At 42.1% G+C, this 24,976-nt stretch overlaps 1 protein-coding gene across 5 annotated transcripts in view; it reads right to left on the bottom strand.

Moving 5' to 3' along the window:
* AJAP1 (adherens junctions associated protein 1) overlaps positions 1-24,976 on the bottom strand; it is a 434,689-nt gene that overhangs the window by 54,106 nt on the left and 355,607 nt on the right. For 3 of the 5 annotated variants that reach the window (XM_075604936.1, XM_075604935.1, XM_075604937.1), the window contains one exon: positions 6,512-6,643. The exons of the other annotated variants lie outside the window; for them this stretch is intronic. In XM_075604936.1, coding sequence (XP_075461051.1) covers positions 6,571-6,643 — 73 coding nt within the window. In that variant the 3' untranslated portion in view covers positions 6,512-6,570. The remainder of the gene's footprint in view (positions 1-6,511; positions 6,644-24,976) is intronic. 5 annotated transcript variants of the gene reach the window in all.

Genomic DNA, 24,976 nt, shown 5'->3' with positions numbered 1-24,976 from the left:
TTCAATTTTCTTTGTTATTAAGGTACTAATGCAGCAGCCATTATCCAACCATTTCTCGGACCAGTCTCTTTGACGTCTGCTATATTCCACGTGGCATTCACTACATCATCTTCCTGTGAAGGCTGCCGTAGCTGATTACCTGGATTCTAATTTGTGTGGTTGCAGTTCTGCGTGTATCTGCCAGATGGCAAAAGTGAATCTCTTTGCATAGATTATACAGTGGGTAGTGGGTAATCAATGTACAGGTGTTTAAAAAACCCCAGATAAAAACAGTATACATTACAGTCATCCATTGTTAATTGATCTTGGTCGCTGAAGATATCACATTTAGGCATTTCACATTAAAATATCAAAACAGAATGTTGTCGAAAATATTTTACATTGCTATGCAATTGCTGAATGGATATACACTGAACAGTGCCTCATGTCAAGTCCTTATAACAGACCAGACTGCAGTTACGCATATTTAATATTTTCTGCAATTAATGCTGGAACAGATAAGAAGGCGACATTAGCAGAGATATATGGCTAAATCATTGACAAATACGATTTCTTAAAATTTTCACCGAACCATCATGGGTGGAAGAATTTGATAAGTCAATCTTTATCTATTAATGATTGCTTTTTTTGCACAGTCCCTCCTCCTGGAAGTACCAGAGGTTATTGGTCAGTGCTCCCAGCTTTTGCCGGTATGTCTGATCATGGCGACTTCAAAAGGAGAAAGGTCGGGTTTAATCCAATTAAGATTCGTACTTAGCGAGCCTGCAATGTGCCACCACCGGCTTACCAATACTATAGCAATAACAGGCCGACCGTCACAGAAAACATGGTGAACCTCAATCCTGGCTACCTGGCCCTGCCTGATTACCAGCTTCAGCAGGCGCCTGTCAGCTTTAATGCTGATTACATGAGTGATCCCAGCTGTTACGCACAATACACCCCTGCCATTGTATCATCTCCGCCCAGTTGGCAAGGTATATAATGAAGGTAAATATAATGTACTATACAGTAGTAACTTTAATTCAGTGGAGGGGACTGATGAAGGCAGTCACTTACTAACGAAACATGTTGGGTGTGTCATCACGTTCAGGGTGGAGCTATGTGAGAATTCCCTGTGATGAGGTCAGCTGTTCTTTTGAAAGACCGCTCCTGCCTGACTGCCTCCGATTGAAGAGTGATACTATTTGTCTACTGTTATGGTTGGCTGGCTGTGGATTTCCATTCTAGCACACACCTGGGTTGAGGTTGCCTGATTGAGCTGGGAGAAACACCCGTTGAACACCGCGTGAGTGTTCTTGTGAGATGCGCGGGTTCTGACACCGATTAACCAGGTACTCCCCTTAGTGCTACTACATCTCAGCTTCCAATTACTCCTACACGAGGCATCCAGCTGAGAGACGCGCAGGCTGCGCAAGTGCCTGTTCAGCTTACACCTGGGCACTTCTGTTTAGGAGTCTGATACTACCATCTATCACATTGGAATTGCTTTAGCAATACAACTGCTACTGGAGTCGCTTACTCACTTCTTCTAAGGAGGCGAATTAAGGCATATATCAAACTGCAGGACTTTTTACCTTTATTTCAGGTTCTCCTCACCTAATTGCTGCAGCAATCTCTCCCTGTTATTTTATTGTTATTAATTCTGTTTTGCTTATCTACCTTTATATGGTCACTTATTATTTGCTAATATATTTTACTCAATGGTTATAATTTACCTGCAGGATTGTGCGCTTACATTTGTTATATATATATATATATATATATATATATATATATATATATATGTTTTGGGGTTCTGAACATGCTGAGATTGTATTTATTAATTTGATTTTCAACTGCTATCAGTTTTTTGGAGGTTAGTGGCCCCTCCACCCCACTTTTTAAGTAGCAACGTTATTTTCATGTTCTTGTGCAGTACAGGTCCATTTTGGCCATTCTCGCTCCAGCAGAGGTAAATGACTATTTGCATAGGTAGTGTTAGGACCTGCTTACTGGTCATGCCTTGATGTGGCAAATTACCCTTTTTCAAGAGAATATATAAGTATTTCATTGTGAATGTTTGTCACATTGGATGTAGCATTTGTTTTTTCTGTCTTTTGAGATATATATATACACACACACATATATACTGTACTGTATACCCCAGACAGTGTGGAGTATCGGCCGACCTGTTGCACATGCTGTGGTCTTGTCCTCGGATCGTTCCGATCTGGGAGAAGATTAGAAATTGGATCCAGAGGATTTTTGACCTCACAATTCCCCCGGACCTGTGGCTGTTCCTCTAAACAGACCACTGTTGGGTCTCTCCAAAGCTGGTAATAAATTAATTGCACATTTTGCAACAGCAACGAGGTGTGAGATCGCAGCATTATGGAAGCAACCCGAAATTCCAACTATCCCCAAGATTCGGAACAGAATTTGGTATGTGTGCCAGATCGAAAAATTGACAGGTCTGGTTAATGACACTGGCGGCAATTTTCTAAAAGTCTGGTTACCATGGCTGGCCCAGACAGATATCCCAGGGGTGGAGATGAACACGATCTGGCAATGAGAAAATGCATTCTCGTTTGATTAGTGAGGTTGATCTCTATTCATGCCAGGGGCAGCTAATGTAAGAAAAAATCTGACCGGAGACATGGGGAGCCTAACCAAGCGCAGGGGATCCGATTTCCAGACATAAGGAGCTGAGAAAGACCTGGGTTTAGAATATTGAATAATGAGATGAGCGGTGACGAGGTGGCCTCCAACCCCGTACCCACCAACCCCCTCCCCCCCCCTTCCATTCCCTTCCCCATCACCTCATTCCCTTTTTAATTATACTTTTATATTCGGTATAAGGTTTATGTTCAATGTATAAACTGAAAAGATGTGAAATAGATGTTAACAGTGCCAGTTGAGAATGTTTAACAAGATACAGTATATGTATGTTCTGACATTATCTGTTCTAAACACAAAACCAATAAAATTGAAGTTATATATATAACTTCCATTACCTGGAAGAAGGTCCAATTCTGAGGACCAAACGTCGGTTGGTTGCAGTGCCGGTATGTTTTAATACATATACTTTTGTACTATAAACGTGATGTGCTGTCTCTTTTTGCCAGTACTTCATCTGGTGAACTTGGTTTATATATATACACATATATGTCTGTGGGTAGGCTTACTGGCTATGCATCTTAACCCAGGTTGTGCTGAAAAGCTCTGCAATGTAGCATGCATAAGCTTATAGGGGTCCATGTCAAATATATATATATATATATATATATATATATATATATATATATATATAGTGTTCAAGTGAGAACAAGGCACTCCGTCAGGTTGATATGGGTGGGTGCAAATCCTGTATAAAACAAATAAGCTATACGATACCGTTTGACCGAATATCAGAGGCAGCACTCCAGGAGATAGTCAAAAAGAATTGTATTTAGTATGACATATAAACCAACGTTTCGGTCCTCCACACGGGACCTTTCTCAAGGTGATGAGAAAGGTCCCGTGTGGAGGACCGAAACGTTGGTTTATATGTCATACTAAATACAATTCTTTTTGACTATCTCCTGGAGTGCTGCCTCTGATATTCGGTCAAACGGTATCGTATAGCTTATATATATATATATATATATATATATATATATATATATATATATGTATATATGTGTGACAGGGGCCTGCTTTCCCTGCCAAGTGAGTTTTTGAAACACTTTCCCCACAACTTCCCTAATATTCTATTTTGAGATAATAACTGATGAGAAGAGGGCTGCTATGTCAGCAGCCACCCACATGTACAGATGCAGCCACTAGTATCCGATCACTTACCTGGGTAAAAACTAAGGTATCTCACAGTAAATTACATTCAGTTTGAGTGGGAGTGCAGGGACCCCCCGCTGTGTTAATCTGATGGGTCATTAGGAATCTCACAGAAATGTTGAGGCTTGTTGAGGCATTTACTGTGAGATTGCCCCAGATTTTCCAAGGCAAATGATCTAATACTGGTGGTTGAATCTCTATGTAGTAATTCCCCTTTTATGTATTTCTATAAATGTCTTCCCTTTCTTTATTCTGTATCCCCCTTGAAATTGGGCAAAAATAAACAGTTGGAAAAATAAAAAAGAGCACATGGTCAGGTACTGTACATTACATATTATATTGTAGCTTTTACAACTGTGGAGCTCACTCCATTATCCATTTTGTACGATTGATGAGGAGAAGAGAGTCTTGAAACATAGGTCCTAAACCCCTGTGTGCATATTTGCAAGCAGGGTACTAGTGCAGGCCCATCATCACCTGTTACAGTCCATGTGAGAGAACCATTCTATTCCTAAAGCACTGCAAACAAGAATGAATCCTAATCTGACTCTAGCAGCACGTATAGATATTAATATTCAATAAACTATTATAATATATTCATTAGTGTTGGTAATCTATTAAAGTATCTTTATGTAAAAGAATGTAATTTCACAGTAGCAATTTATCATCACCTCTTTCTCGTTTTAAACTGTATACAACATCTACAGATGTATCAATACTAACTGTCCCCGGGTCTGCAGCCGCAAAAGTGAAAGTCTGCGGTGCTGGAGACAATGTCTGCCATGGTCACACTGCGGGGGTAGTATGCTTCCGGATTGGACCACCTGCAGAGTTAATCCTCTGCCAACGGAATCAGCATGGTCGCATGACTGCGGCTGGTCCCGGTGCCGTGCACAGTAAATCTTGATACATCTGAATGTATGCTTCATTTCACTAGCAACCACCTATAAGGAAACAGATACTGTATGCTTGAAGCAAGAGATGAAAAGAGAGGTTACTTCTGCTCATTTTTTCTCTCCCTCCCCTATGTATAGGACACAGGGGGTCTCTAAAGCTGAACCGCATTAATTTCAATCTCAGTGGACTCTCTGCTTCCCGAAATACTACCTGTGGAAGATTCTGACCATAGCTTACTATTCAGGGGAAACAAAATGCAGCTTTACATTTCCCACATCATACGGGACAATATGAACCAGCAACGTCATTCGTCGCAGCTTGGCCCTCATCCCACAGGGGTTGTTATACCTCTAGGAAATACTGGTGGTCCTTTCTCTGGTATGTATCTCGGGAATCACTGAACATGGGAAATCCATTTAATTAGTATTAACAAAAGTACAGTAATTAGTGCTAAATTAATATATTGGGGTTATTCATTAAAGTGTGATAGCGCCAATCGGGTACTACTGTACAAAAAAAACTCCCAGTAGCTCCAATGGGTGTTTCGCTGCGGTAGTGCCTAAATGGCACTTGTATACAGATAGGGCTTAGGTAAAAATGATGTGGCAATACTGTAGTCTATTTATTTGCAAATATAGTGAGATCATGTGTTTGCTTTGTGTCTCATTCTTTAAGACACCATTGACAAAATTATGATATATATCAGGTTTGCATGTACACTTTGGTGTACCTAAAAAGTGTTAGTGTTTCTTGATGTTTCTTCACATGTGTAATATTCAGTGTAAGGTATGGGAACACATGCTTTGCTGGAAACTTTCAATTAAATGTAACTTTAATAACTAATAATCAATAATAATTTCCTTTTATACCTACATGCTTCAGCACAAAGCATATACATTAAATCATGTATAAAAATACCATCATCTGAAAACAATGTCAACATACTAAGACAAGATTTGAGAGCAGACTTTGACTTTCTGTTATTGGCTATTTTAAACAGTCTCTCGAATGGTTTTTGCATGATTTTGGGCAATCTATATAGGTATGAAACTCTATTGTACAGATGCAGCGGCCGTTATTCGAACAAATCACAGAGCCGTTTCCTTGTGCTCTGCTGTATTCCACGTGGTATTAACGAGGCCAATCAACCCAGGCATCCGTGTTTATCGCGGTTGCTTTGTTTGAATTTCATGGATTCTGTTTATTCATGTGCAATGAAATGAATGAATTGTAAGGTGTACAGTACTGTGCTACTGTGTCAATTTCAGGTGTATAAAAACCAGAACTCTAAAATGCCATTTTCTGCACTCGCCTGCACTCGCGTCTTAAGGCGGTACGGTTGGAAGAAATCACACGCCATGACATGGGTATTCCGAGGTATACAACGCGTGAAGTGTTCGAATAACAGCCGCTGCATCTGTACATGCATATGAAAACAAAAACTAAAATTAACACTATAATACTGTAAAAGGATTACAATGATGAGATTATTGGCTCATTATTTTTCAAATTAATTATTATTTTTTTAATAACCAAAGCAGCAAACACATTGTCAAATTTTGACATGACATGACAATTCCTTTATTTGGCCATCTTTAAACAGATTGCTATTCCAAATTACAGTATATCCAGTTAATGCCAATTTCCCACATAATACATATACAGTAACATGCATTCTCCCATAAGTGCATAATGTTTTTTTCAACAAGATAAGTAAAATAAGTTACCATGTATATTACACACTGTAGTGTTCAAAACGATGTGATATGTGGGGTAATTAGAATATTTTCTTAAGAGTACGTACCAGGAAATAGAAACAAGGCGTCTGCCCTGCCCTCAGGAAGTAAAACAGACTTCAGCCAGTCAGCAGGAGATTTCAAACCATTTCTCAGACACAAAGGCCACAGGAATTAGATGCCGATCAGAAGAAGAGGGTCTGCAGCGAGCAGAAAAAAGGGCTTGCGCGTGCTTGTACGTAACACACAACAAGCAAGCCTAGTCAGGCCTGCTGCAAAAAAATTGTTTTTTTTTGTGATAATTGCTCTAAAATAATGCTTTAATGGTGGGTTGGTCTCATTTTGGGGATTAACACGTTTACCTTTCTTCATAAAAGAAATATATTTTTAGAAAATGAAAACATTTATAAATGCAGTCTCATAGTGTTCAATCAAATTTTTATACTTCAATGTACTTCCTGTTACATCTGTAACATGTCAATGCTTTTGTTGATAAGGTGACTTTTTCTGATATTTAATTTTATATTTTATACTGATAAAACTATTTTACTTGTTATCAGGGGGAATATTTTGGAAATTATATCTAGCTATTTTTTAATATTTCACCCCATGGGCAAAGTTCAGTAAACAATGTTAACAGAAATAGCATGCCTTAACCAAATGCCAACTATTAAACTTAACTTACTGTAGTACTCACTAAACAGTTTTAGCATGTAGTATCCTTTGAAAAGACCATTTTAAAGATCAGAGAGCCATATTTACTCAATGGTGCTATGCCATAATTTAAAACATCATCTCATTTGAATGGGCTATAAGATGTCTGCTGGCGCCTCCCAGGGGTGATTTGTAGAATATAATCACATTGATATTCATGTATTGTTCACTATCATTTCAATTTGATATATTGGGAATAAGTAATCCCCATCCTGTAGAAGATTTTAGTTAAGTTTAGATTTGAAAGGAATTGAACTGCTCTCCAGCATGGGGAATATAACTGCTAATTGAATAAGACATACACATTTCTAACAATAATGCTTTTTATGAGCATGCTGAATATTGCCTGCCCCAAATTGACATTATACGTTACTTTGGTATAATGCTTAATAGGTTAACTACCAAGTAGAAAAGTCTCTTACAATTGCAATACAAGTTAATTAGTTAGTCAACACTTTATCTAAACATTTTAACACCTGTCAGTAAAAAAATGCTATATTGTGTATATATGTATATTAAATAATTATTTGTAAGTAAATGTTTTAGTTCATAGGGGCCTATTCAGGTAGCTTCGATAAGGGACTTAACGCTTGTTAAGTGCACTTTCCTAGGATATGTGTAGCTATTCAGAAAGTTTTGATAACGTGGCAATATTGGTTGGAAACTGGTTTTTAACATGCGTTAACACTCTGGCTCTGACAAGTCATGTGGTTGGTCAAAAAATGCCCAAACTCACATTGTTTGCCAGTAACTGCTAGTCGGGCAACTTTGATATGCACATCACGGCTTAAACTTGAATATTTATATCTTATTGGAATTGTGATGTGCATACAGTAGGAAGGAGAAAAAGTTATACAACATAGGGTTGAAGCCAGGGGACTTAGGCGCTGACCCGCATTTATGTCAGCTACGGAGACCTCTGGCTTTAATCCTATGTAAAAAATAAATGTACAGCCCAGCTTCATTACCTTAGTGCCTAAACGTTAAGTTAATGAAGCGGTTAAATAGCAGTGCTCGGTTTGTTGGTGGTAGAGGGGATGGGTGAAGCTTGTAGTTGCCCCAGAATGGGTGGTTAGGCCGACTGGAAGGGTTGCAAGAGGAGTTAACCCCTTCATTACCATAGTGGTTACTACTGCTACGGTAATGAAGGGGTTTACCAGAAGAGAAAGAACTCAGCTAAAATAGCACTCAGTTACCTAGGTATGTGACATGAAATAAGTTAAAATTAATCTTAAATAAGTCAAATATTAAAATAAAGTGTGCACATAGAGGACAAACAGACCAAATGTAAAAGACAAAATTCAACCAATGAAGGAGGTATCCACTCAAAGAGATAAAGGTGTGGTACAATAATCCACTCATACTGGACACCTAACAAGCTCCTATTGAACCCCCAAAATGACCACAACATATATATAAGCATATGAGTGTCACAGAGGAGTGCTACTGAGCATGGCAATATATATTTTAAAACCAGAGACAGAACATAAAACACAGACAAAGCTCAGTTTTTAGCACATCCAGTGAGACTCATACACGGTACAGTGCCTAAATATATATGTATAAATATCTAATAAGTAAAATGGTCTTTTAGTTTGACATTTTTGGCCAAAATTATTGTAAGCCCCTGAGCCAACGCCAAGGCAGACCACATATATTTAGGCACTGTACCGTGTATGAGTCTCACTGGATGTGCTAAAAACTGAGCTTTGTCTGTGTTTTATGTTCTGTCTCTGGTTTTACAATAATCCACTCCTTAGATAATATGTTGCTAGTCCATATAAGTATTATTATCGACAGTGCCCTGTGTTAGGGTGATATCTAGAGGTTCTGAATATATGAAATCAAGTGGTGATAGCTAAATCTAGCAAGATCCTAGGAGATAGAGATGTAACTACCCTATTTCCTCGATTCTAAGACGCCATCGATTCTAAGACGCACCCTTGATTTAATAAAAAAAATTGGAGAAAATCACCCCACTATATTAAATATGCAGAATTTTTTTCGGGGGGAAGAGAGAGAGGGGGCGGGGGGAGAGAGAGGGAGAGTTGGGGGAAGAGAGAGAGAGGGAAGAGAGAGAGGGGGGAAGGGAGAGAGAGAGGGGGAAGAGAGAGAGAGATAGAGAGAGAGGGGGAAGAGAGAGAGAGGGGGAAGAGAGAGAGAGGGGGAAGAGAGAGAGAGGGGGAAGAGAGAGAGAGGGGAGAGAGAGAGAGAGAGAGAGAGAGGAGGGGGAAGAGAGAGAGAGGGGGAAGAGACAGAGGGAGAGTTGGAGGGAAGAGAGAGGGGGAGAGAGAGAGGGGGGGAAGAGAGAGAGGGGGAAGAGAGAGGGGGAAGAGACAGAGGGAGAGTTGGATTGAAGAGAGAGGGAAGAGATAGGAAAGAGAGAGAGAGGGGGGAAGAGAGAGAGGAGTTGGGGGGAAGAGAGAGAGGGGGGAGAGGAGAGAGAGGGGGAGAGGAGAGAGAGAGGGGGAGAGGAGAGAGAGAGGGGGAGAGGAGAGAGAGGGGGGAGAGGAGAGAGAGTGGGGGGAGAGGAGAGAGAGAGGGGGAGAGGAGAGAGAGAGGGGGAGAGGAGAGAGAGGGGGGAGAGGAGAGAGAGTGGGGGGAGAGGAGAGAGAGAGGGGGGAGAGGAGAGAGAGAGGGGGGAGAGGAGAGAGAGAGGGGGGAGAGGAGAGAGAGAGGGGGGGAGAGAGAGAGGGGGGGAGAGAGAGAGGGGGAAAGAGGGAGGGAGAGATGGGGAAAGTGGGGAGAGGGAGGGGGAAAGGGGGGAGAGAGAGGGGGGAGGGGGAAAGCTGGGAGAGAGAGGGGGAGGGGGAAATGGGGGAGAGGGTGACAGAGGGAGAGAGGGGAATGGGGGAGAGAAAGGGGAGGGGAGAGAAGGGGGAGAGAGATTGGAGGGAAGGGGAGAGAATGAAATGTCACACACACACATACACACACACACAGAGACAGATACATACACACACAGAGAGACACATACACACACAGAGAGACACACACATACACTGAAAGAGAAAAACACAGAGAGACAGAGACAGACACGGGTGGGGGTGGCTTGTGGTGCCGGCAGCACAGCTGTGAGTAGCAGAGGCAGACAGAGGGAACGTGGAGCATGCAGCAGCCACACACTGCTGAATGAATCTCTCCTGTGTGGGGGCGGCACTTCCAACGAGCAGAGCAGGGGAGGAAGGGGGCTTGTGCTGCATGCAGCCGAACATACATTGCTCCTTTGGGGACCAGCACTTGGAGCGAGGGGGGGAGCTTGTGGTGCCTGCAGCACAGCGGTGAGTAGCAGAGGCAGACAGAGGGCTTTTGGGGCATGCAGCAGCCACACACTGCTGAATCAATCTCTCCTGTGTGGGGGCGGTAATTCCAGCAAGGGGGGGAGCGCAGGGCATGCAGCCGAACATACACTGCTCCTTTGGGGACCGGCACTTGGAGCAAGCTAGGGGGGAGTGCGGCACATGCAGCCGATCATACACTGCTCCTTTGGGGACCGGCACTTGGAGGGGGGGGGAGGGGGGGGAGGGGGAGTTTGGTGGCAGAGTCGCGGGGCATGCAGCGGGACACACTGCTCCTCTGTGTGGGGGGGCGGGGGTGGCAGAAACGGTGGGGAAACGCTGAAAGCTGCTGTGGCTTCTGCAGCGCCCCCTGGCTGTTTTTTGTGTGTTTTTTTTTTCAGTACATTGAATCTAGGACGCAGTCCCTATTTCAGCCACGTGAAAAGGGGAAAAAAAGTGCGTCTTAGAATCGAGGAAATACGGTATATAATATCCTTGTACTGGAAATCCCAGGTATAGCTAGTGGTACAAGGATGCTGCAGCAGGCTTCACTCATAATGTGAATGCTGACTTGTGACCAGAGGTTAATGATTAAGCGTATCTCCACCCTGTACTAAAGTTACGCCTTGTTGTGTCAATGAGGAGCAGACAGGGCGGGTTGTAGCCGTCTCGTAATAGTAAATTAGTTGAGGGAGATACAATACATTAGCCCAGATGGGTAAATATGTATAGCAGTCATGAACACATAAGGGAAAGCAGGGATAGATATAGCTGTACCAGTGTTTCCCACTGGTACTAAAACAGACGTATACAGATAAACCACTTGACATAAGATGGGTGGTGATTGGAATTCCAGAAAATTGCTGATATTAGAGGTGATCTTAATAAAATACTAAATAGGCAGTTGAGTTACCAATCATGTGTACCTCTGGGTAAGAATTGGTCATTACAAGAAACATATAATGTGTGTAAGAGGTTGGTGAGTTTAAATTGAGTAACATCGAGGCGCATGCGCGGTGACTGAGAGCATGGCTGTGTAACCCGACAGCTCCAAGTTCCGTTCTATAGATATCGAACATAAAACCTTCAATTTAACACCAATCTGATCACAGATAACACCAATAAAGAGAGCAAGATACAGGGATGTCAAGGAAACTAAATAAAATCCAGAGGAAGAAGGGGCTACCTGAATATTTCAGGGGATCCAGAGCAAGCATGGCAGCTGCAGAAATGGCGCCGGTCTCCAACACAGGCTCTGAGGCGGAGGATGAAGGAGAGGAGGGGGAAGGTGGCAGCAGGAGCTACTGCCTGTGAGGAGATCTGATTTCAATAGATTGTATAAGGATCTGAAGACGCTCCTCCAAGATGAAATTAAAGAGCTGAGAAAGGAGGTGGGCAGTCTGGGAGAGAGGACAGAGAAGCTGGAGACACAGCTAGGCCTTACAACAAAAGCGACAAAAAAAAATGAAAAAAAGACAGGGAATTTACAACAGCAAATTAATTAAATCAGAGCGCGGCAGGAGGACGCAGAAAACAGGGATAGGCAAAATAATATTCGAATCAGAGGCTTCCCAGAGGCGATTGCAGACTGCGAGGAATTCGTATCTAGGAGGCTGGAAAGCATTTTTCCTGAGAGTCCAAAGAACAAATCAGAAATGGACCGATGCCATAGAGCCCTGCGAGCAAGACCGCTAACAAATGAACAGCCCAGAGAAATCATAGTGCGGCTACACTATTACAGCATAAGAGAAGCTGTATTTCAGAAAACAAGGACCATGCCTACAATGGAGTTTGAAGGTGAATGGTTGGTTATGTTTCAAGATATCTCCCCGACCATGGTAGCAAGATGGAGAAGCCTAATGCCGACAACAAGGGTGCTGCGAGATAAAGCGATAAGGTACCGGTGGACCTTTCCATTTGAACTAATGGTGATCCGAAATGGGAGATCGGTCACAATGAGGGAGCCAGAAGAGGGAACAGCATTCCTGCTTAAGCTAGGGCTGAAAGAGACTACCACCGGCTCAGCAGAGGAGGCAGCAGCACCGGAGCCTACCTTGACATCAGTCGGAAGCCCCTCCACATCAAGGACAGACAAAGGCTGAAGTCAACAGCTTACAAGGAAATGCTGTATTAAAGTTATCAAGTTCTACAGTTATAAAGTTTTACAGTTGCCAGTGGCTAAGTTAATGAGGAAGCTATTCCGATAGTACAAAGCACCCCCACTACGGACGACTAAGTGAGAACGGGGTGGTTGCTCCTTGAGGTGGCTCACCATGGATCTCCCTGGGTCTCCTTACCTCGTGCTTCGAGAATGGCGGCCATTGCAAAATGGCGACGAGACTCCTGAAAGCGAAGATACAGGCTGGAATGCAGAAAGCGGAGGAGAAGGTCAGACGGAATGAGAGGGAAGGTCAGCTTCCGCTGAGGAGAGAGTCGCAATCAAAGATGGCGGTAACCGGAAGCGCGTCAACTAGAAGGGGAAAACAGATGGCGGCCATCTTGAGGGGGGCGGAAGTAGTGGCTGGACATTGAGGACACGTCACAGAAGAGCACCGGAAGAGGAGGGACACTAGCGATTGAAGCAGAGTGCAGCAGCAGGCTACAAGGCCATAAGCGGGACAGAGCCGGCGAAAGGCTTAATAGAGGATAGCTGCAGGGAACAAAGATGAAGCTGGCCCGGCAAGGCAAAGGGTTGATGATAGAGCGACGGGAGATGGAGGAGGAGATAAAGGAGTAGAGCGGAGCAGGCTGCGAAGGGAAAGAGAGGGAAGAAAGGGGATGATAGAGGGCAAGGAAAGTTAGGGGATGGAATTAAGCAAGTTGGAGAGGGGCAGGGCGTAAAGAGAGGGGATCGGAAACGTCGAAGGAGGTAAGAGAAAGTTATAGAAGATAAGAGGCTTGAAGGAAGCGAAAAAAAAGATGTAGCAGAGGGTAGGGGGATGTGTAGGAAGAGGACTAATTAGGGAAGGGATGCAACAAGGAAAAAGAAGGTGAATAGTAGCATATTAAGGATCAGAGGGAATAAGGAAAGTGAAGTAAGTAGAAGGAAAGGGACGTGATAAGGGGAGTAAAGATAGATGAAGCGGCGGAAGGGGGAGGAAGGAAAGTTAGACAGAGGAGTCAGAGGTAAGTGAAGACCAGCGGGGGGAAGTGAGAAGGGAAGATTGTGAGAGGAGAGTCCAGATAGAATGAGAGGGGAAATAAGAAAGTGAAGAGCAAGGATGTTCTTGGCAGTGAAGGGAGGAATGTCATGTTGTTTAGACGAACAGAATTGGGTAGACACAAACGGGCTAAGAGAGAATAGAAAAGAAGATATTAGATATCATAAAAGTAATAGCAAGAGAAAGATGAAATGTAGAGAGAATACCAAGGCCAGGGAGAGTAGGATCTAAAACCGCGGACAGAGAGGAGGTGCAGTGGAGTAGGAGGAGGGTGTTATGGGAGAAGAAGACCAACAAAAAGGAGGGGAGTCAAACAGTCCGAGCGAGGCTGAGGGGACGAACCCAAGCCGGGGAGGGAAAACGCAAGGATAGTCTCAATAGTTGAAAATAAAATAATTCTGCATTAGGGGAGGTGAAATAAGTTGGGCCAGAAGCAGCTGACGTAGAAGGAGGTTTTTAATTGTTGAGACATACAAGGGCTGGCGCGGGATGAGTGTGAGGGGCCCTGCTGCGGAACCTGTATGTGCCGACAGTCAAGGAGCCGGGGGTGTTCTCCCGGGTCGCCAACGAAATTCATTGGTCCAGGGGGACGAGGAGGGGTGGGGAGGGCGATGAAAATTGGGTCAGTCCCACCCCTGCCAGTCTGCGACCAAGGGCGTTGTGCCTGGGGCTGGGGTGCTTACGCCGTGGCACCGAGGACAGTGTGAATGTGTTGTTAATGTGGTTGTCTTTATGTTTCACACCCAGTCCCCCTATCTATCCACCCATTCCCAGTCTACCCTGGCCACCAGCAGCGTGAAGAGAGGAGATCAAGTGAATTGCCTCGGAAAGAGAGAGCCATCAGCATAAAGGCACATCAAGACTGTGGAGCACAAAAGATGACCCGTACAGATGAGTTATGAAATAGTTATTATATCACATAATGTAAAGGGGTTCAATAGCCCGATTAAGAGGAGGATTGCATTTAGAGATTACGGCCGTAAGAAGGCAGATATTATCCTCCTTCAAGAAACACACTTTTCCAGACATAATTACCCAAAATGCTTAGATAAGAATTATAGGCATTTTATTTGGCTTCAGCGGCATTAAAAAAGAGGGGGGGTGGCCATCATGATCCATAACAGACTAGCGTTACAGGTTGAAAAAATATATCCGGACACGGATGGTAGATACCTTATTCTGACAGGGTTAATACAAGGTCAAATTCTTACGCTAGCTTCCATTTATTCTCCGTGCGAGCAAGCACAGGAGTTCTTCAAGGGCTGTTTCACTAAACTACATAAAGTGTCAAGAGGCAATATATTTCTAGCAGGAGACCTGAACAGAGCACTAGACCCGGACTTAGATAGATGCACGGGGACTAACCAATCCCACAGACAAGACGTACTAGCATTAGTCCAGAGCCTAAAGGAATGTCAGTTAGTAGACATTTGGAGGGAACAACATCAAGGAGTACGGGAATACATTTTCTTTTCTCACCCTCACAACAGATACAGTAGGATAGATGACTTCCTGGTGTCGAATAGAGTGGTCCCAGTGGTCTCCCATACAGGGATTTATGACATTTCTTGGTCAGACCATGCACCTATAGAGCTGCTTTGCAATCTAAGCTCACTAGAAAGGCCCGGAGCGAACAGGAAGCTCAATGAGCTCCTGCTGAAAAACCCAGCAACAGAAGAGGAAATTGGAGAACAAATGAAGGACTATTTCAGGATAAATGAGGGTAGTGTGTCATCACACTCCACATTATGGGAGGCCCATAAGGCTACCCTCAGGGAATTTTAATGAATCTGGCTGCTAGGAGGAAGAGGGAAAAAGATAGTCGGATAAAAGAGCTACAGGAGAGATTGGCACAGCTCTCTGCCCTTCATAAAGAAAACAAGCAAGGATACTTTGAAGGAGCTATCTGACACCAAAATTAAACTTAATCTAGTGCTGTCCTCCCAGGCCGAGAAGGAGTTGTCTTGGTCTAAGCGCAAGTTTTATAACAAAGCCAACAAGCCAGATACTTTATTTGCCAATAAGCTACGAAACAAGCTTCCAAATTTCAGCAATTCGCACACAAGAGGGGGACCTTACCTCCAGCCCTAAAGAGATAGTGGCAGAATTCAAACAATACTACAAGACTCTGTATGATGGAAATAAGGTCAGCCACACAAAAATAACAAAAGAAAGAGGAGTGATCGATGCAGCAGCCGCTCTGAATACTGGGACTCACCATGTAAAACTTAAAAATCAGGATTTATTGAAGTTACATTAAAATAAAGACACTCGGTACATACAAAAATAGAAGAACCTCCTCCCACGCGTTTCGGGCATGAACTGTCCTTTTTCAAGGAGTATGAGATGAGCAGTGGGAGGAAGCAATTTAAACCTCCCACAAGCTAATAAAACAGATGTGTTACACCTGAATGAATAAATGAAGTCTAAGGAGAAGTTGTATTGGATACTTAAGGTCTACATAGTATTGTGTTTAATATACTAATTGATATATGTAAAGTAGACCACTGTTACATCACATCATTGTGATTGCACACAAAGAGTTGAGTGCTGCTCATGAACGATTATCATCAAGTTATTGCCTATATTGGTATATAACCATATATTGGTAAATATTTTGATTGCAAGGCAATTGTTAAAATTTTAAATTAATTAATTGCCTTTTCTGGTTGTCAAATTGTCCAGTGGCACTCAGACCCAAGCAAGCGGAGATGGGTGGCACTGGAGAAGGAGTGCTGTGCACCAGTAGCGTTGCACAATTTAATTTGGCTTCCCAAAAAATGCTGGAATACAGCAAGAATGCCGCTGCGGACAGTGGTGAACTCGTTGGCGGTGTGGGAGACTGTTAAATTTCGCTATAACCTAACTAATAAAGACTCTTTGATGACCCCGCTGATGGGGAATCCGGATTTTGCTCCGGGGATGTCTGGCAATAATTTTGTTCTATGGATACAGGCAGGATATAACCGGTTAAAAGATCTGGAGGGGAGAAAATATATCAAAATATTTGAGCAGATTAAAGCTGAAAAAAAGCTACCAAACTCGGAATTCTTTAGGTTCCTCCAGATCAGAGCCTTTTATAACAAATTTCCAATCAGACCGGCAAGGACAAGTTTTGAGCAGCTGTGCTCCAGAGATACGGACACGAGGGGACTAACATCTAGGATGTACAGGGAAGTAGTCTGTCCAGAGACACCGGATGCACCACGATTTAAGTATATGAGACAGTGGGAAACGGATCTAGGGGAGACATTAGAGGACGAAGACTGGGACAGAATCCTGCAAGCGGCAGCAAAGAGTTCAATCTGCACAACATTAAAGGAGAACGCATATAAAGTCCTCATGAGTTGGTATCATACCCCACTAAAGCTATCTAAATTTGTCAGGAGATATTCCCCGCTCTGCCCAAAACAGTGCAGGGAGATTGCTGACTTAAGACACATGCTGTGGTCTTGCCCGAAAGTGGTCCCGGTTTGGGAACATATTAGAGAATGGCTACAAAAGATACTACAGTTTGAGATCCCCCTGGATCCGTGTTTTTTCTTTGTGGGCAGACAGATCCAGGGAGTGTCGAATGTGACGCACAAATTGGTTGCACATTTTGCAACCGCCACGAGATGTGAGATCGCAGCATTGTGGAAACAAGCTGAATTACCGGTAATTCCCAGAATCAGGAACAGAATTTGGCATGTCTGACAGATGGAACAGTTGACTAGTTGGATCAACGACACTGGCTCAAATTTCCTAAAAGTCTGGGCATCGTGGCTTGCCCAGACAGATATCCCGGGGGTAAATGCTGGCACAATGTTACATTAATAGTAATAGATGCGTTCTCCTTTGACACAAAAGGATCCACGACCACATAGTAACGAGACAGGTAGGTCCTACCCCGTAAATAGGTGACGGACATCCAGGGAATTGGAGTCGTTGGGCCCGAATATTGACTCATGAGAGGCATCAAACACGTGATCCAGGGCTGCTCTCCCTCCCCCCTTTGGTGTCTCGTCCTTGTCATGTGAGTCACGTTCGTCTCGTCTGATGTGTAGCTGTAGTGTGTCAAGTTAGGTACTTGTCTAAATATTGCCCCTGACAAGTTGGGGATGTTCAGTTAATCTATACTTTAGTACTATACAATGGCTTGTGACAAATTGTATAATTTGTAAAAACTAATAAAAATGAAAGTTGAAAAAAAAAAAGAAACATATATTAGAGAACTGAATAAATGTCATATGTTGCTGAGATAAAGCACCAACTTGTTGTCTGGTGGTATAGTTTAACCACAAGTAAAGGCACTATCTGCAGTCACACAATTATTGGCATTATATGTATCTTTACACAGAAAGCTACGTTATCATATCACTAGATTTCAATCAAATAAATCCACACAGTGTAAATAAGGTTGCTAGGGATTTATATATAAACGTGGTGTTTCCAACCACTGTCCTCAAAGTCGCAACCGTAATGTTAATTTGCCCGGATTGTAACAGGCTATAAATGATGCCAAATCGCAGCCGTGATGTTAAGTTGCCCGGGTGAAGCCAGACAGCAGATGCGGCCTTAATTAAGCAGCCTCCTTATAAGTTTTGAATAATAGGGCTGTTAGGACTATGTGTATGCAGTATATGCGTGGTGTTCGCAACCACTGTCCACAGAGACGCAACCAGTATCTTGGCACACTATGCTCCGTTGGAGTGCCTAGGAATACAGACTCCTCTGTAGTATTGTGTACATGAGTTGCTAGGACTATGCATATCTATATGTGGTGCTCTAAACCACTGTCCTCAGTATCACAGCCATTAAAACGACTTCAAATGATTAGTTAGTTGTCGAAACTTTGAGCTTAAATGTCATTTGCCCCTAGTTGAGGCACTTACAATAATCGCACAGTTGTGAGCACATGTTGCAGACTATGCTCCGTTATCTCGATTCCTTAGATAAAGCAGGAATGCTAGTGAGAAAATCCTACGGTTTCAGGGACTATGTGAATATCTATGTGGTGTTCACAACCACTGGCCTCAAAATCGCAACCTTATTCCCAATATTACTGATAGAATATATTATAGAGCACTGAGTGATACTGCCAAATATTTAAGCAGCCTCCGCCGTCGATCGTTTCGCGCCTATGCACTTTCTCAAGACTGATAGGCTGGTGGACGTGTGCATCCTGATTCATCCTTATATACACACTTTGATTTCTATTGGTGACCCATTAGAACCCTTGGATGTCACTGATTGAAGGTATAGAAAACTGCAGAAACTGTAGTCATTAATATTGATTGTACTGTAGATCGTGGATTACATTGCTGCTTGTTTCATACATTAGATGTTGCAAGCAGAGTTAACTGTAGCAGCCGCCAATGTGTGAATGAAAGTCAGCAGTTTACATGAAAGTGATGCTATCTATTAGTAAGGATACGATAATAGCGATGACCTATATTAGGTAGGTAGAATACCACCATAGAAATCATCTAACGTGTATATAAGGACGAATCAGGATGCATACGTCCACCAGTCTATCAGTCTTGAGAAAGTGCATAGGCGCGAAAAGATTGTCGTCGGAGGCTGCTTAAAAAATTGACAGTATCACTCAGTGCTCTATAATATATCCCATCTGTAATATTGGAATTAAGGTTGCGATTTTGAGGAAGTGGTTGTGAACACCACATAGATACTCACATAGTCCCTGAAACCGTAGGATTTTCTCACTAGCATTCCTGCTTTATCTAAGGAATCGAGACAACGGAGCATAGTCTGCAACATGTGCTCACAACTGTGACATTATTGTAAGCGCCTCAACTAGGGGCAAATGACATTTAAGCTCAAAGTTTCGACAACTAACTAATCATTTGAAGTCGTTTTAATAGCTGCAATACTGAGGACAGTGGTTGAAAACACCACATATAGATATGCATAGTCCTAGCAACTCATGTACACTATACTGCAGAGGAGTCTGTATTCCTAGGCACTCCAACGGAGCATAGTGTGCTAAGATACTGGTTGCGTCTCTGTGGACAGTGGTTGCGAACACCACGCATAAATACACATAGTCACATGTGTCCTAACAGCAAAAAGGGAGCAATTCTGGATATTTACCCTCCAATCCAAGTACCCGGGGGGCTTGAACGACTATGTGGAATTAACCCCTTTTTTGAGGTGAAACCATACATACTGCAATTTGATACAAACATTGGTCTAATACCTTTTTTATCTGTTTTTTATCTGATTTTTTTAGCTACTTTATCATTACAGTGGTTTTTATTCATTTTATAAGCCTTTTTTTTTTTTTTTTTTTTTTCTACCTCCTTTTTTATTTTTAATTTTTTTTATTTTTTCCACTTTTTCTTCAATTCTTCCCCTCCCCCCACCCACCTTTCCATTTGTTCTATTTCCCATATTTTAAAAGTTATTTATATGTCATTTAATGTTATTAATGTTGTTATCCAGTATGCACATATACTTTGTTTTTTATGCTACTACTATGCATATTTTATTGCACTCGACTATTTGGGACACATGATTTTGGCTCCCCTTTAAGGTCTGTTTACCTTTCTATTTACACTTATATATATACTCAATTAGTGTAATTCATTACTGGATTAAATGCACTAACAGGGAGGTCTTCCTATTGTGGCCCGCCCCTATCAGTATATGAGCCTGATTGGCCATGCAGCCATTAGGTATTAACCAATGACGCACACAGAATTAGACCTATAAAGGACCCCTAAACAGGTGTCCCAGATATTGCCTGAAGAAGTTTACTTTGTTAAACGAAACGCGTCGCGACTGTTGTGGCTGGCGGTTTTACTACCCACCACCAGTACACACTCAAGTGTACCATTCCTGCTTATTTCCGATCGTTTCTATGCTATCAAAAACGGACAGGCATCCTAAGGACACCTATTGAAGGCCCCGGTTCCTGCACATGTGTGCTACACTCTGCACCACGCTACCACACGTGGAGGACAGGAGAGTGAACAGAGACAGCCCCAGCGCGCGGGTCTGATCTCTCAGAACTGAGATTACCCTTCATACTTCCTATGTGATGCCCTACTCCTGTGATAGACACCAGAATCGGGGATTATTAAAGAAATTTTATATGTAAGTTACTAATTTTATTATTTGTTGCTAATACAATATCTATCTCTCATCTTGGTGCGCTTTTGTGTTTTTTCTTGTTTCGTTTTAATAGCTGCAATACTGAGGACAGTGGTTGAAAACACCACATATAGATATGCATAGTCCTAGCAACTCATGTACACTATACTGCAGAGGAGTCTGTATTCCTAGGCACTCCAACGGAGCATAGTGTGCTAAGATACTGGTTACGTCTCTGTGGACAGTGGTTGCGAACACCACGCATAAATACACATAGTCCTAACAGCCCAATAATTCAAAACTTACTGTATAAGGCTGCTTATTTGAGACAGCATCTACAATCTGGCAATTTAGCAGCATTGATAGCCTGTTACTATCCGGGCAAATTAACATTACGGTTGCGACTTTGAGGACAGTGGTTGGAAACATCACATTTATATATAAATCCTTAGCAACCTTATTTACACTCTTGGGATTTATTTGATTGAATCTATTGATATGATAACGGAGCTTTCTGTATAAAAATACATGTAATGCCAATAATTGTGTGACTGCAGATAGTGCCTTTACTTGTGGTTAAACTATACCACCAGACAACAAGTGGGTGCTTTATCTCAGCAACTTATATGACATTTATTCAGTTCTCTAATATATGTTCCTTTTAATTACCAATTCTTACCCAGAGGTACAAATGATTGGTAACTCAACTGCCTATTTAGTCCTTTATTAAGATCACCTTTAATATCGTAGCCAATTTTCTGGCATTCCAATCACCAACCATCTTATTTCAAGTGGTTTATCTGTGTACATCTGTTTTAGTACCAGTGGGAAACACTGACACAGATATATCTATCCTAGCTTTCCTTTATTAGTTCATGACTGCTATATATATTTACTCATCTGGGTTAATGCATTGTATCTCCCTCAACTAATTAACAGATGGCTACAATTTAACCCACCCTGTCTGCTCCTCATTGACACAACAAGGCGTAACTTTAGTACAGGGTGGAGATACGCTTGATCATTAACCTCTGATCACAAGTCAGCATTCACATTATGAGTGACGCCAGCTGCAGCATCTTTGTACAACTAGTTATACCTGGGATTTCCAGTATAAGGATGGTATATAGTTACATCTACTGTATATCTCTTAGGATCTTGCTAGATTTAGCTATTACCACTTGATTTCATATACAGTATACCTCTAGATATCACCCTAACACAGGGTACTGTCGATAATAATACTTATATGGACTAGCAACATATTATCTAAGGAGTGAATTATTGCACCACACTTTTTTCTCTTTGAGTGGATACCTCCTTCATTGGTTGAATTTGTTTTTTTATATTTGGTCTGTTTGTCCTCTATGTGCACACTTTATTTTAATATTTGACTTATTAAAGATTAATTTTAACTTATTTCATCTAACATACCTAGGTTCTGAGTGCTATTTTTGCTGACTTCTTTCTCTTCTGGTTTATTATTAGTACAATTCTCAGCCCAGCACCCTTACCCGCCTTATTGATTCCCATATGGCACATTGCTGAGCAGGGGTTTTCTTCCTTCCCCCCACCCCCTTTTCCACCAGATGTAATGAAGGGGTTAACCCCTCATGCTACTCACCTGGTAGGTCTAAACACCTAACCTGGTTCAAATACCACCTTCATAGTTGCCCCAGGGTGGGTGGTAAGGCGTCTCGGGATGGATTAACCTCTCCCTTACCTTAGCAGTTACAACCGCTAAGGTAATGAACGTGTTAACCCTTCCCGTGAGGCCTAAACATCCACCCTGGGGTAACTACCCCCTTCACCCACCCCCTTTACCACCAACATCACACAGGAATGGGCAAAAGTGCCATTAGCCAAAAATGGCTAATAGCGCTTTTTGCCCATTTAAATAATCAATACAGTGCATTAAAATAAAATGCATTACTATAAAATATATATTGGTATAAAAAATACTATAGCCATTTAATCCATTGATTGTCACTGTGGTAATCTTGGCAAGCAATGGCCATGGGTCAGCACCCCACATCTCTATCACTAACAACCTCCCCCAAACCCCAAGACATACACTGTAATGGGTAAAATGCCTATTATCCATATCTCGATAATAGCGCATTTGGCCATTAAAAATAAAACACTAGCCAGCCAACAAATATAAATAAAACTTGTTCTTACCCCTTCCAGGATGAAGGCCATCCTCACCTCATCCTCTTGGTCCATCCCGTCTTCCATGGACAGCAGCAGAAATATAAAAAGCTCACTACTGGCCAGTAACACCTTAATTACCTTATCTATTATTAACTGCTATAGTAATTAAGGAGTTAATCCCCCCTCCCTCACTATTCACCCAGGAGGTGACATAACAATCCATTACAATACACACTAGGCAATAAAAACATTGATTATCACTGTGGTAACCTGTGCCCTCAATGGAGGCACAGATAGTCACAATGACAATAAATGGGCAACCTAATTAATGTAATGTACAAACTAACATTCATTACAATTAAATAAAAACAAACATTTGCCAAACAAAGCATTGATGGCCAATGTGGTTATATATAACCTAAAAGGGGGCATAGATAAATACATTGTCAATAAAAATGGCATCCTTAAAAAAAATACACAATTAAATAAAATAGAAACAATGTGTATCTTACCTATGCCGGGATGAATATTCAGTATTCTCATCCAATTGCGGCACCAACTCTTGATCCACGAAGCATCTTTAAGATCATTGCAGAGCAGTCCCCGGTGAGTAGATATTCTTTCTTCTTTCTTGTCTTCTTATCTTCATCCTTGTCTTCTTTATGGTCTTAACAGGTGCAGGAGGAGATGTTGATCTGCCATCTTCTTGAGGTAAAATGAGACATGACAGGCCTTATAGAAGGCCTGTGATGTCACATTTGACTGACAAATGGTACATCCATAAATCCAATTGGTGGATGTACCATGCGATGACCTCCTTTTTTTGGAGGGACGTGGCATCACCTTAAAGGGACAGAAGCCATCAGGTAGCCATCAGATGATTCCCTCCCTTTAAGGTGACATCACATCACCAAAACAATGGGGTGCCGTCACATGGTAAATCCATTTGTTAGTGAAATATGACATCACAGGCTATATACAAGGCATGACACATCTCATTTGACCCAAAGAAGGCGGAAGATAAACATTTCCTGGAGCTGTTAAAGAACAGAAAGAAGAAGTATGAAAAAGAAGACAAGAAAGATAAAGAAGATCTACTCCCCCGGGCCTCCTCTGCAAGCAACTTAGGATCATGGATTTCTGTGCATTATGGTGTTCTTCAATTGGAGGGTTATTGCTTTGTGCGTCAAGAGTTGGTCCCGCAGTTGGATGAGGAGGATGAATCTTCATACTGGCAAAGGTAAGACACACCATTGAAGAACACCATGATGTGCAGAAGTCCACGATCCTTAGTTGCTTGCAGAGGAGGGCCCGGTGAGTAGATCTTCTTTATTTTTCTTGTCTTCTTATCTTCATCATTGTCTTCTTTCTGTTCTTTAACAGCTCCAGGAGCTGTTTATCCACCATCTTCTTGGGGTCAAATGAGACATGAAAGGCCTTATATAAGGCCTGTGACATCACATTTGACTGACAATCCGGGAAGAAAGGGGTCCCCGGACCTAAAATGAATGTGGTTCAGCTCCGGAGACCCCCCCACCCCCAGTAATATGTTAATAACATGTAAATAAAAACAGCGCAATCGCTTGTAAGAGCTGTGAAGGGAGATGTAGCTCTCTCTGCACATCTCATACAGACTGCTAGTAGATCACATGGTAAGGTTTTTGAAAAAGAAACTGCAAAGTCAACCGGTATGGCATTTTTGTACCAAACAGTATCTACCAAGCAAAAAACCTTACTGAAAACCGTTTTTGCACAAATGTCATACCGTGAGGTAACAACATGCCAAACCGATCGATATGGCAATGATCTTATTAAAGCTACCTGAACAGGCCCATAATCTTTTTAAGAAACAAGCACACCCACATGCTTCTCAGTGAAACACAGTACTCTTCCAACAAGTCTGATTAATTCATTTGTGTGTTCTTTAAATGTATTTGTACCATATTTTGTTGGAACAAGTTTTTGAATTATGCTTTTTTTTCTACAATCTGTTTAAACAATTATTTTCTACCTCCCAATGCTAAAAAATAACATGCAGTAATCAAAACAGCATATGCTAGACATATTCTCTTGAAATTTGGAACGTACAGTACTTAACCAAGTGAATATGGTGTTGCACTAAGTCCAGGAA

The sequence above is a fragment of the Ascaphus truei genome, chromosome 6 (assembly GCF_040206685.1).
Source record: "Ascaphus truei isolate aAscTru1 chromosome 6, aAscTru1.hap1, whole genome shotgun sequence".
Taxonomy (NCBI): Eukaryota; Metazoa; Chordata; class Amphibia; order Anura; family Ascaphidae; genus Ascaphus; species Ascaphus truei.
The sequence above is the reverse complement of the archived record's forward strand: the minus strand, read 5'-3'. Positions and strand labels throughout refer to the sequence as shown.